The sequence below is a fragment of the Idiotropiscis lumnitzeri genome, chromosome 14 (genome assembly GCF_059441095.1).
Source record: "Idiotropiscis lumnitzeri isolate Australia: NSW breed Sydney's pygmy pipehorse chromosome 14, RoL_Ilum_1.0, whole genome shotgun sequence".
In the NCBI taxonomy this organism is placed as follows: Eukaryota; Metazoa; Chordata; class Actinopteri; order Syngnathiformes; family Syngnathidae; genus Idiotropiscis; species Idiotropiscis lumnitzeri.
In genome coordinates, this window is record NC_142404.1 from 17870447 (window position 1) to 17884818 (window position 14372).

Here is a 14372-nt window from a genome sequence, read left to right on the forward strand (position 1 = left end):
CTCACAGGACAGATAAAGAGCCTGGATACATTTGCAAATTACAGATTAACCCCAAAATATCCACCGTGCACATGTAACACTTTCAGTAAAATGAAGCAACACACACACACACACGCACAGTGAAACGAGTCTAATTGTAACTGAAAATTTGTGCTTCCAGCCAAATAAAGAGACTATTGCGGAGCACAAGGTTGAGGTTGTCTCTCGGTGGAGGTAATAATAGCAAAATGATACTTATTGCAAGTCTTTTATGGCACGCAATGGCGCTGATCTCACCTCAACAGTTGCTGCTTAGCAACTCTCCTCATCAGCACCCTTGCATAACACTTGGTTTGTGTATTCCTTGTCAGCCGCAGGAGGAGATTGTGAGCTCCCAAGTGGGGAGAAGCGAGACATATGAAAAAAATAACAGAAGGAATATTCCGTGGGATTCTAATGCAACTCGATACCGCTGTAACTTTTGTCATATTTGATAATACGCAACGACATCTGAAAGCTCTTCAAAGCCCAAACTTTCCAAGTTAATTAGATACAAAGAAACAATAAATCATCAGTAATGTCAAATTGATGGTGTGTGGTGCACATTTCTCCTGAAAGATGATTTGATACATATCTCAATTCATAGGGTGCGATACAATTCGAGGATGCAAAAAATGTTGAAATTTGATTTGTCTTGTGAAAAGAAAACCACTTTTTTTTTTAAAATTCAAATAACATTTTAAGGAAAAACCGAGCAAAACACTCCACGGTTCTCAAACATGGTGGGCTACAACTCTGGTTAGCTTTGCTACAAAAAGACTTTGGTTTGGCTCACTCACAATTTTTTTGCTAGCTGGACTTGACAAAAATCCGATTCCATCGTCTGTCTGGTTAGCTCTACGTAGCAAATCATTCACCGATTTGTACCAACAGTGTCTTCTTGTCATGATTGTGCTGATTAATGTATCCCAAACAAAGTCAATGCTAGCATAAATTTTTAGAAAACAAGCAGTTAGCAGTGCTAACCTAGCGCTGCTTAGCTTAGCGCATTAGCACAGCGAGTATCACGTGTGTGGGCCCTCCATACGAATATATAAAAGGGAAAAAAAATGTTTGTGGACTTTTTGAGGTGTTCACTTTTTCCTAAAGTATTTTGAGCATGATTTTTGAGGGGAAACATGCCAACATGGGCTTGATTTAAATGGTCCAGATTTCATGCTAGATCCACCAGATTTCATTTATTGGATTTTGTTCCGGTGTGGACGGGTCGGTGGATGTGGTCGAGCTTCCTTCCCTTCCTTTCCTTTCCTTTTCTAATCATTATTTGCATTCTTCATTTATTAAATAACACTGCAGTCAATGAGTCATTCAGCCATCTGGAGAGAATGCTAACTAATTAGAACGACACGCCGACACGCTACTGAAATAGACTTGTGAACACGAGGGAGGAAGACGGAGTGTTGCGAGAGAGACATTGAGACACACAGAGAGAGCGAGAAAAAAAAAAGAAAAGGAGAAGGCAAAGAAGTGTACATTTGTACATCTGGGGTGGGCTCAAGGCGACGGATGAGACACACTTTTGGGTGCCATATGAGCAAATGTCCCAAATGGCATGAATATGGAAGCTGGACAAAATCCACCACTGGATTTAGTAGGCGGTTACATAAGACAAGAATCAATGAATGAATGCGGATGCGCAGAAATGATTCATCGGCAAAATTCAAAGAAGAGGACACCAAAGGACACTTTGTTTGTAGGTGTGTGGTTGAATGAAAGAAATTAGAGCCAGTTTTGTTACTCGTATGGCTCCATTCAAATGAGACGGATGTTATGTAATGTATGCCCCCCCCCACCCAAAAAAAAAGTGGCAATAGATGAGGAAAAGAACTTTAATGTGAAATACAAATGAAGTTAGTCGGTAACGCCTCAGTTCACCTGTGTGCTTTTAAATAAACGGGTCAACGCTGCAGTAATCGTGTTGAAGAGATTAGCGAGCAAAATAGAAATAATCCCGAGGAGGTGTCTGCTTACTTTGTTTACCTTCGCTTCGCTTCGCTTCGCTTCGCTTCTGTTTTTTGTTTTTTTTCCCCACTCTTGTGACGTGGGACATTTAGCCTCACAGGAAATATTGAAACCAATAGAAATACCGTGCGCAAAGCTTTTTCACGCAGTCACGTCTTTGTTATTCAGATTTTTACTGACCTCAATACCAAAAATATGTGCGTGTGCTCTGAAATGCACACTGGAAATACACACAAACTTGTTTTTTTTTTACTTACAGACACATTGAGAGTAAATTGCCTTCATTTGATTATTTATTTTATTAGCAGAGCTGGGCAGCCCTTTGGTCCGGCCGGTCGCCCATTTTTTGGGCGGGGGGCGGGGTCAGACAGTTTTTATGTATAAGGCCGGAGAGTCGAGGCCGGAACAATTCAGAGATCGCGCGGCCGGAGGGCGGGCGACTGACCGGCAAAAAAGGGTCAAGTGTCCAGCTCTGTTTATGTTTGATTTATTTATTAATTTTTTTAAAAACATTTTTCTTAGTGGCACAAGTAGTAATAGAAGTAGTAGTGGTGATGCTACATTTTGTTGCAACGCGACTCCAAATCCACAATTCTCGTGTCATTTCTCTGTTTGTCTTTGTATTGTTGAAATATTCTGCACTTCTTTTGTTTCCGCTCACAATATTCCGTCCCGCTGCGCAGTGTCATGATACATCGCCAATGTTGATCTGGAGAATCTGCGGAGGTGTTTATCGATTGCCCGCTGGATCAACTTGCTCTCGGCGCTGAACTGCTTCCACTTTGTCCGGCTCGCCTTCACTTCTAGCCGTTGCTATAGCGACGCAGCAGGAGAAGAAGAATGCAGCGAGCGAGCGAGCGAGCGAGCGGGCGGGCAGACAGACAGACCGTCAGACGCGGACCTGGGCTGAATGCTAATAGTGGAGCCCGCCTCTTACATAAGACTGCTGCAGGATCTGCAATGAAGTCAGCAAAACGAGGCGAGAACCAGCAGCCTTCAACAAGTATTCAACACGCATTCACGTCTCGGATTTAGAGATTGAAGGATCTCCCTGAAAAGGGCACTGGGAAATTTTCTGTGTTCTACTTTCTCATTTTTCTTGGTTGTCACAGCTTCCATTTTGCTCTGTAAATAGAAACCACAGGTCCCTTGTGAACAGAAAATGTGTGAGAGAGAGAGAGAGAGAGAGCGAGTGAGCGAGAGATGTGAGACTGCAGCAGAATGTAGCCAATCAGATGGAGGAAGTCGCCAGGCCGGCCCACATGGACGAGACATCCTCATTCACGAAAATCCATTCACAGGAGCAACTTCAGGATTGCCTTTCATCAACAAAGCTCAAATGCTCTCACACACAATTTTTTTTATTTGCACAAAACAACCGCATTCTGAAATGCTTTCATAACACTGATAAGACTCACACATACGACTGAAATGTTCTCTCAGTTCAAGTTTTTTTTTTTTTTGATCAGACTCCTGACACTCTCACATGCTACAGTTTTTTTTACTGAAATTATCTCACACTACAGAAATTCTCTCATATACAACTGCGAGAACAACTGTCACAGGAAAATTATTTTTTGCTCAAACACCACTGAAAAACTCTAACACTGCTGTAATAATCTCACACACACTACCGAAATTCTCTCACAAACACTTGAAATGCTGTAATTCACACTACTGAAATGCTCACACTATGTTTTTTTTTGCTCTCACACACAACTGAAATAACAATAATAAAATAAATAACTGAACAATCTGACACTTAATTGAATTCTTTCTGCTCATAAACTACAGAAAAGGCTCTCACACTCTGAAAAAGCCTCCCGTTTTTACTTACATACACTACGAAACAGCTTTCACACATCGACGTACTAAAATTGTTTCAGGCTCTATTGAATTTTTTTAAATACACTATACCGAAAAGCTCTCACACACACTACTGAAACAGTCACACGAAGAATGGAAAGCTCTCTCGCTTTACTGAATTATTTCTCCTTATGAACGACTGAATAGCTCTCATACACACGATCAAAACAACTCTCACACGAACGAATGAAATGCTCTCACACATATAACAGAAAGGCTCACAAAAGTGTCAATTTGTTTTCTTGACTGATTTGCTTGAAGACTCCACAATAGTGACGCATGTGGCATCCATTTTGCAGCAGTCCAGTGTGTACGGCGCCACCAAAGAAAAGTGCGAGACACAATCTTTGAAAGGAAATTTATTTCACCCTGGTCACCATAAACAATAACTTCACTGACCATTGACTGTATAAACATGTAGCGAGATGCGCTTCACTACGAGTGTGTATCGCGCCGGCCGAACGACACGTGAATGAACACTTTCCAGCGGATTGGAAAACGAGCTGTACAAAATGCCGAGTTCACTGGTGATCGTCCTTAATTCATAGCTGCAAATTCAATAAGTTAGTGGCAAATCATCCGGCGTCTGGGAGGAATCTTTTGGTACATGAACAGGAATCGTGCGCAAAACATCCAAGGTTTGTTCACGGCTGTGCAAAACAGAGCAGCATGACATTCCACTCGGAGCGATGACGTCACAACACGACATCATACAAACGATGATGAGCGTTCTACAGAACTAATGTTGCCGAGCTACTCTTTGTTGTCCATGTGTAACGTTGCTCTCGGAGGCGTGCGATACTTTTGTTCAGAAACGGACACACGTGTGCAAATGATACGACAGTCAAGACTCACATTCACTATTTACATATTGTCAGTTAGCAAAACAAAACCGAACAAAAAGACATTCATGTGTGTGTTTTTGTCACGCTTGGCCCATAAATAAAATCATGTCAAATATCAACGATGTAAACAATATCGGCGCAGGCAAAGACAATGAAAGCGTTGGCACGTATGAGATTGTCAAAAAAAATAAGAAAAATACATTCCTCGCAGTACAGTGGTGCCTTAAGATACGAGCTTGATAAGTTTTTCGAGATCCTTGGACACATTTTTTATTTGATTTTTTTTGCTTTGAGATACAAGCAAAAATCTGGCAGTGCTCTTCAGACCGCCACCACTAGATGGCAGCAGTAAACTTGACAACATTCAGACACCACCAATTCAGTTGGTATCCTTGCAGTGGCAGGACAGTTCAGTTGGTGGCAAAGTACGAACAACCCACGCAGAAGAACAAAAAGGGACAAAACATTAGGGACAGCCGTGTTTCGGGCCCGCATTTTCCCCACTTGCGGTTTGCGTAGCGCAAATGTTAATACATTCCAATGAGATGAAAATGCTGCCATGGAACAAATTCAACTTGTATATCAAGGCACCACTGTAGATAAAGACAATCAACTGCAATTTCAACAGACCTTGACCAGGTGCTTTGCGTGAAATCCTCCTCTTACGATGGAATGGCCATTCAGCAGTGTGGCTGTTTCACATCTTAAAATTCTATTTTTAAATCCAATCCGTGTATTGTTCTCCAAACAGCTGACTGAAAAGAATTTAATAAGCATATTATGCTAAAGGTTGCATTGATGATTGTAATGTGGCTATAAATACGGTGGCGCCTTGAGATACAAGTGACCAGATTTACTATTTTTTTTTCATGATATGAGTGGTTGTTCAGCCTCATTTTTTAAATGTATTTTTAATTGTTTTTCCTTAATTGGTGGGTGTGAATGCAACTCACATGCCTTCATCTAGTTTAATGCTAACACGTAATGGGGGTACACAAATGCTACACGTGTAAACACGCAATATCACAATACAAAGGGGCATATATTCTTTATCCTCTGAAAAAAGATTATTACAGCATCCGAGTGAGTCGCAGTAATTTTTAAACTATTCTTCGTGGTTTGTGTTTACATGGCTGTCTTATGATGGCTAAGTTACAATTAATTAATCATAATTATGTCATGTCTATAAAAAAAAAAAACGTTATTTGGGTAGAGGCTGGAACATCTTAACAACGTTTCCATCCAGAAAGATTATTCGAGACGCAAATGTTTTGATCTTGGAGCGTGGTGACGAATTAATCTCGTATCTCAAGGCACCCCTGTAATAGGGGGTGAAAGGGGGGGGGGGTAATGCAGAGGTCAGCACCTTGGACAGCTCAGCCTGTGTGTGCGCTCAACCGCAATTCTGGTCCTCGAGCACTCTCTGCGCCAGAAAGCCAGCTTATTATGAATGAAATCAATTAGCATTTAGATGTGTTTGTAATTAAAAAAAAGCGGGAGGACAATGCACCATTGATGGCATGCACGAGTAGTTAATTCTCCTGCAGTCTAAAACACACTAATGTCGCATTAGCGATATCCAACCTTTTTCGGATTGGCCTTTACATTCAAAGCCGCCTTTCTGCGTTGTTTTTCCCCCCCCTCCGATTCTCGTATTTGTGCTGGCCTACACGAGTATCAGCGGTCCAGGTTGGCCTCGCTGCAGTCCCGCTGGCTCTTCAGCTCCTGGAAGACCTCGGTGAAAAAGTGCGGGTCCGCGTTGAGCTGCAGCATTTTGCCGCTGAGCCGCTCGATGATGCCCAGCGAGGTCTCCCAGAACACGTCCTTGTTGGCCTCGATCATGAAGGGCTTGAGCGGGTAGGAGATCTCGTTGCCCATGTAGGAGTAGGCCAGGTACAAGCAGGTCTGGAAGGCGCCCTGCAGCTCGGCCGCACTGGCCACGCTCTCGTCCAGGGTGTCCTCGCACAGCAGGTACACGAAGACCACGTTGGCCGGCGTGATGAAGCCTTGGTCCTGCCAGCCTTGCAGCAGCAGAGTCCGGTCGATGTTGCGGAACCACAGGATCACCTCGCCGCTGTTTAACTCCTTCAGTTTGTAGCAACGGCGGCACACGAAGTCCCCCAAGCAGCGCAGCAGCTCCCCGGTGGACGCCTGGATCACTATCCGCCGCGGGGAAACCACAGACGGGCTGCTGCTTTGCTTCTGCACCGCCGGCGGCTTGTTGGTGTTGTTGATGTGGTTCTGCGTGGGCACGGTGGGCACCGGCACCGGGATGGGGGCTCGCTGCTTGCGCTCCTCGTTTTGAAGGCATTTCCGGATGTTGTCGCTGTTGCGCTGGGCCACCTGAGCGCACGGCGGAATCGGGTTCGGGTTCGGGTTCGGGGTCACCTTCTTGGCGCTCTTCTTAGCCGAGCTGGCCACGAGCTTCTTCCAAGACAGCGACACGAACATGGATGGCCGCTTGAGGCTCTTGTCGCTTTTGTCGTCGGCCTCGATCGCCTTTTTGGTGGCGGGCGAGATGGAGAGGACGGTGCCCATCACTGCGGAGGAAAGAGCCGCGAAGGTGACAGCAAGAGATGCTTCTGCTGCGGCGTGGGGGGGCGAGGCAGGGGCGGAAACAAGCGTGGAAGAGTCACGACGACCTGATGGGATCCATCAACAGGCTCGACGTCGGTTCCGAAGCGATGTAGGCTCCGCTTGAGAACGAAGACTGCGTCGGATGCTTGCACACAACGCGATTAGTCTCCGGTTTGCACGAACCGGCTCGCGCAGCCTCTTGATTGAAGGGGCGGGCAGCCAATGAGGGAGCTGCTGACTGATCCAATCACCCAGTGGACTCAAGTGCAGCCATTGATAGCCTACATAGACGTGACCTGCACTCTTTTAGCTCCTGTTCTATCTTTACCTTGAGACTCATTACCGGACTATTTTTGGGCCTCTTTCCCCATAATGAGATGGCTAAAGAAAGATAATGGTGCATGCAAGCACACCAGTTATGTGCCTGGAGCTAAATAAATCAATGAATAAATAAATAAATCTGCACAGGAGTATTTATATTGCATTATAGTGGTGTTCATTTCTGTTTTGTTATATTTTTTGGGGGGGTTTCTTGGTTTTGCTTGCAGTTAAATTGAAGATCCATCCTTTAGGAATTAATTACTGCACATCACTTTTCATATAACGAATGTTTTCTGAAGAATTGTTGGGAAGGCATAACAAATGTATTTATATTGCACATTTCATACACAAGATGGCTTCATGTGCTTCACACAACCAAAAAATAAATAAAAAATATAAAATAAATCATTTGTATGTATTTTTTTCACCTGGATTTAATAAATTGACTTCACTTCTGTTGGCAATGTATTGCATTTGTGTGCAGCATAACAGCAAAATGCCGCTCCATGCACCATGTTTGCTTTGAAACCTGGGCGACACTAATTGCCCCACGTCTACAAACCGCCGAGCCCTACTGCCTTTATATACAATTTGCATTTACTTAATCTGTTCACGACCCAAACCAGTTCATGATTAATTCACCAGTTTCAGAATCTGAAAAATATTTTTTCCCCAATTCTGACCATGTCATTTTAATCTTACATAATTCTGTCAGTCAAACTCTTGAATGGTTTCCTCCCGTCGGGATTCCGTGTAGTAGGCCGTCTTTAATCTGACGTGCAGATTACAGGCGTGGATGCGTGTCTCAGGGAATTCCAGGGCCAATCCAATTAGCTTGGGATGTTACGTAGCTACTGACGGACACTTTCCATTCCATAAACACAATATAGACACGCGATCTAAAGTGCGGCTCTTGTTCACAGAATCATATGGAGTGAATGAGTTTTAATCAGTCCAGACAACCTGCATAGTGTTGCTATGTGAAGATCCGCCATGTGCTCATAAAATGCAAACACGAGCCAGAAATGTCCAGCCTGTTAGGAACCTCGCATATTTGTGTCGAACAGCACAAATTTGTGGTGATAAATACTCATGTGGCATGCGAGGAAGCTGAAGTCCACTCGCATCAGTGTACATTTTATTTCATTGAGACATGATTTGACCCCAAACTGTCCAATCAAGTCAGATCAGAGCGTGTTTTTTTGTAGAAATGGTAGAGGATGAGATATCCAAAGATTCTCCGACAAGCGTTGTCCGATTTAGTCGAGACATTGAAGCCAAATTTGAAGCTCCCTGAGGTGGACGGCTGTTCCACGCTGGAGCTGGGATGTTACGCTCGTTGAAGCCACTTCCACATTTGTGTCCTGTAAGTAGATGCAACCTCCCTCCATTTGCTCATTGAAGCGTTCTCATTCAGGTGGGAAAACAAGGCTGCTTTCTTCACCTTTGACTTCATATTTGTCGTAAACTGCTTCGGTTCGTATATAAATTCAATCTGCTTGACGTTGGACACGGCTGAAAGGTTGCGGACCTTTTTCTTGACAGTGGAGGCAAACTGCCTCGGTTTGAACGTGTCCCACAGGCCGGACATTGAGCTGAGCGATTTCAGATCACACATTTTGTTTAAGCGAGCTCCGTGCACTGTTGGAAAAATAATGCAAATTTGGATAGTGAAGCCAATTTCAGGAATTGTTAAATCAATCTCTCTAAAATGATTTTTGGAGGCTTTCTGTCAAAGCTCAGCTTGTTTGGGCCAGTCGGTGACATCACGGCTGCACAGATGTCGACATCATCTGATGACATCATTACCAGCTGGAATATTGGACTCTTATGGTACATCAACTTAATAATATTTAGGCAAGCAATCAATTGGAATGGTGAGTAATGGAATTAAAATATGTACAGACGCTTGGGACAGTTAGCTGCCGTCCCAATCATCTCCGGCCACCTTTTTTAAATTGAGCAGCAATCAAAAACTGTACGGAAGATGGCCTATAAATTCACATAAGACCGTTTTGATTGGGCTGCACGTGTTCCCACATCAAACACACACACACCGGGACAGACGACAGACAACTCTTTCATCGCGGTCAGACAAAAGACGACAGAGGGATGTGACCGAGCATAATGCATATTCTCAATGTGGCGCTGAGATGAAGCATCAAGGTGGCCGATTTCTAATTCTAATTCTAATTCTATTCAAACAGCAGATTTAAAAAGGTGGAGAGGAAGTATCATTTCATTCATGCTTTATTTGTTCATTAGGAAACGGTAAAAACATTTGAAGAAGCTTAGTGGATGGAGACTCACAAATGCTAGGACAGCTTGAATTTTAAGTATTTCAGGTGTCAGTTTTAAAGCATCTGTACAGAAAATGAAAGAGCACTTGAAGTGTAAAATAAATTGAAAATACTGCATTTTTTTCAAGTTGAACTTTAAAGCTCAAATTTACGATAAATAAAGAAAAATCCCCAAAATAACACAATGAAGGTAAAGGAAACATGGTGACATTATGCTGTAATGTCGCACTCCGACCACTAGAGGGAAGTGCTCGCTGTTTTAAGAGATGCCTCAAAGGAGAGACTCGCGTTCGAAAAAAGAGGACTCTAATCGAACAAGTTGCGTTACGGCCAATTTTATGAGCCAATGTTGTTTTTTTGGAGGTAAAAAACCTGACAAACTGCGACGAATCTATTATATAGCATGCTACACAAACGAAAGCAGAGCAGGAAAAGAGTAGAAAAATTAAGCACAATCACTTATCACGATTATATAGTTTCCCAGCCTTAGTTGATTGACAGTGCTTGCCATTTTCAGGGTCGTCACTAAACAAAACAAAACACTGACTTAACATAGGGATAGCAAATTGATGCACAACAAGCAAGTAAGAAAAACACACATGCAACGATAAAACATGCAATTAGCAAGAATTATTCACAAATGCCATTCGGCATGTTGTTGCCGTGTGGTCACATGCCACTGAACTGTAATTTACTCTTGCACTATATCAAATTAATCAGTGCTTAGTTAACATGAGAACAAATCACCGCGAATAATTAGCAGTCAAAATGATCCATTTCAGACGTACTGTAGCTGCCTCATCGCATCCCTTCCATCCATCCTCCACCCACACAATTCAAATAATGTATGCATGCAGTCAGTTCAGCACATGCTGACAAGCTGGCCTAATCATCAATATGATAATGTCTGCATTATCCACACGCACTGCTGACTGAGCTGAATGCAAATGGAAAGATGATCATTTTAGCTGGAGTGTGCATAGATCCAATCCACGACATGCTGGAGGCTATTTCGCTCCTTTCACAATCTGTTTCCTGCAGTAAGTCTGCCCCTCAGTGGCGTTTCATTGCCACTACTCTGGTTGTTCATGTTGGTGACTGAGGAATGGAGGAGTTTTTCTATCTGTTGTATCTTTAGCCCGATGTTAATAGTTCATACTCACTTTTTTTTGGTAATACACCGTTATAACTTAGTTATAACACCGTTTTAATAATACTAAAGTCATATGCCCCCCCATCCACCACAATTATCAATTTTTTCTGCATCTTAATGACTGAGTTTTTCGTATAAAATCGTCAGATACATGAAATAGCCACATGGTATGTAACGTTAATTGCATGCAATGCTAAGCACATCACCCTTATAAAAAAATATTAAAATAATCATAGAAACGAATCGTTAATTTGTAACAACGAGTAATTGTTAACCAGGTAAATAATCTATTTATAAGTTAACTATTAATTAATCAATGAATTCATACTAACACAAATACAGCAGATGGCATCAAACACTAGAATAATGCTGGGTCGAAAGGTAAAGAATAAAGATGTCTCATGACGAGTTTTATACGCGGCCAGAGAGGAATAAAAAAAACAGAACAAAAAAAACATAAAAAAAAAAAACTATGAAAGAGGCCTTCATAATAAAACACCGTCTTAAAATGCATTCACTGATCAAAGCAATGATCTCCCTAACACAACATGGCACAGCCCGAGTGTTTGGATGCAGGTCCTTTCTCGATCTCATGTTCCAGCCGACTGCAGTCCTGTCCTGTCCTGTCCTGTCCAGGATCACTGCTATAATTAGAACAAGGCACGATAAGCATTGCTAAGCTTTGAAGCGCTTATCTGGAGCAACACACTCAAGCACACATCATCTGATGCTCACCTGTACACATGTGTGCACGCACGGGTGCACTGTTGCTGCTATTGTTGTTTTTGTTGTGAGGGGATGTGAAATTTTGCAAGTGACTGAAACTTGTGCTTTTTGGATTTTTTGATGAATGGGCTTGAGTGTATCTGATAATGCCCTGCAGCCTCTGGAAGTCTCTTCCACAACAGAAAGCAACCCAATAAAAGCACTCTAAAAATTATGTGTTATGAATGTCAATGTTTAGATTTCACATGACTATATTTATAGAAACATCAAATTTAAATGCAGTCAGGCATTTGGGCCTTCTCCTTTTCCCACCACAAGAGAGCGCTCTTGTCTTCACTTTGAAGCACTCACTCACACCGGTCCATTCATCTATTCATCCATCGATCCATATTGTAAACATTAGACTGTCCTGTGCTCTCAAGTAAACATTTTTCATTTTTCTCGTCGCATGGGTCGAGTTAAATGTTCAGTGGCTTTTTTTTGCATGCCGTTTGTCATTCACTGAACTACATCATCGTGACTGGTTTTGTGATTTATACTTTGAAGCGACTTATACATGAAAACAAATGTAATTCTACAGACAGCCACGAGAGGGCACTCTGAATTTGTGCACCAATATCTCCTACTCTTTTTAAGGACTGTCCAAATTCACAGGTTGCACTCTCCCGAAGGCCACAATTTCGGCCGCGTGTTTATCCAATATGACGTCACTTCCGGTCCAACCCCACCACACGAACGATTGATCACAAATGCCCTTCAAGAGAATCAAATTCTTCGGACTTCAAAAATGCATGTAGTGAAATTTGCATGTGAAAATCGTAATCTAGCAGCAGAGAGAAAGATAGAAGTGAATGAGGAAAGCGAAAAGGGTATTTTATTTATTCACTGAAGAAAACAAACTGCGAAACTGAAAGCTTCGATAACCACAACTCGAGGAACGAGCTCACCAATGACTGCTTAAACAACGTGCTGCGGGTGAGTTTTGTCAACCAACAGTGCAGTTACGGTACGTCTCCATGCTCAGGTAAGAATATAAAGAACTTTGCTAGAGGACCCTCTTGGTGCTTCAACTTCATGCAACGTAAGTGCCTCTTTATGAGAGCACGGACAGCGATGTGACGATGTCCCAAAAACATTAACACTGAACACCTTTTCGGTTCAGGTTCATTTTTATATATTTGAAATAACCTTGACTGTGTTAGAATATCATTCAGCTATACAGCCTGTTCTTTATTTTTTTAATAACGTTATAAATGTATTCCAAGGAGAACTGTCTGTTTTTGATGACGAACTTTGGAAAAGTCATAAATGCCATAAATGTGATTTATACTGCAGAGCGGCTTGTAGTCTGGAAATTACAGGGTAATGGGTAAAAAAATAACCCCAAAAATAATAAAGCGGGCACATCGCATAGTGTTGACTGAAACTTAGTTTCGGATGTTACTTTCAACATCCCAATTTCCCCCAAGTCTACGCTACAGTAGATAATCCCAAAGTTCACACGCCGACTGCGATCCAACGTGTTGACACTATCGGGAGTTTCCTGCTCCACAGGAAGTGAACGTTGGAGGCTTTGATGCTCCGTAGGAGCTCCAGAGTCAGCCCACAAGCGAAAAGAAGACAAGAGACTCAAGTGAGGATGACCATTTAACACTAACCTCTCGCTAGGATCACGCAATATGCACAGCAGATGTTTTGTGTTTCGCTCACGGCGTATGCTGGGATTTTTGTCTTCTGGGTATATTTCAACCAAAGTGTTATCTACATTTTTTTAATATAATCCCATCTACATTTAAAACTGAACATTAAGCCTTGACAAACATGCGGCCAACCTTAATTTGCGCGTCATCACTTGCTACAGATAAATGAAATGCTTTCAATATCCATTCTTACTGCTGTGAAATAAAAAAAAAAAACTCTTCCAGTCATATGGCGCTCGTGGCTGTTTGAATTTCCTTGAGCCGCGAGATTAGGGTGAGAGTCACACTGCTGCAGCTGGGAGCCAGCTGGCTTGCCCTCCCTCAACCTTCCTTCTGCGACCTGATTCCAAAATAGCCCGCCGGGTGACTTTGGAGAAGAGGCGGGGTACACCCTGCATTGGTAGCCTGCCAATCACGGGGTGCAAAGACAAGCATTCACACTCAGACCACTGAGACGCACGCTAACCACGATTGCACCATGGTGCCCTCAAGTAGACAAACACAACTAAACTTCCTTGTCAGCAGTGTGCTTATTCAATTTCACTTAATTGGTCTACAAATGATCATTTGCTGCAAATATTGTATCTTTGACTTATTAATGCCAGTGATGTACGGTGACAAGCAGAATAATTTACTACTTTGCCACTAGATGGCGCCTGTTGCTACAGAATGTGAGTACATTTGTGGGGTCTGGGTTACAATTTTTATGAATAAGGCCGGAAGGGTACAGAGATAACGTTCGGAGAAATAAATGTTAAAAAAATAATCATCATAATTATAATAATATTAATTAATAATTAATCATAGAGTTTTTCCTTTTTTTTTCCCCCATAATTTTTTTTAAGCGCTGTGACAAATAGACAAATAGAATTTTTTACAAACA

General features: G+C 42.4%; 1 protein-coding gene and 1 long non-coding RNA gene across 2 annotated transcripts in view; one reads left to right on the top strand and one right to left on the bottom strand.

Annotated features, from left to right (window-relative positions):
* Positions 1–4211: 4211 nt before the first annotated feature.
* On the bottom strand, positions 4212–7475 carry cdk5r2b (cyclin dependent kinase 5, regulatory subunit 2b (p39)). The gene has a single exon (XM_088314775.1). It carries the CDS (start codon positions 7248–7250, stop codon positions 6390–6392), a length of 861 nt encoding a protein of 286 aa, XP_088170901.1. The 5' UTR covers positions 7251–7475; the 3' UTR covers positions 4212–6389.
* Positions 7476–12472: 4997 nt separating this feature from the next.
* The window catches only part of LOC148323836 (uncharacterized), a 45577-nt gene continuing 43677 nt past the window's right edge, over positions 12473–14372 (top strand). The window contains exon 1 of the long non-coding RNA XR_015846460.1: positions 12473–12764. This is a non-coding gene — a long non-coding RNA (uncharacterized LOC148323836). The remainder of the gene's footprint in view (positions 12765–14372) is intronic.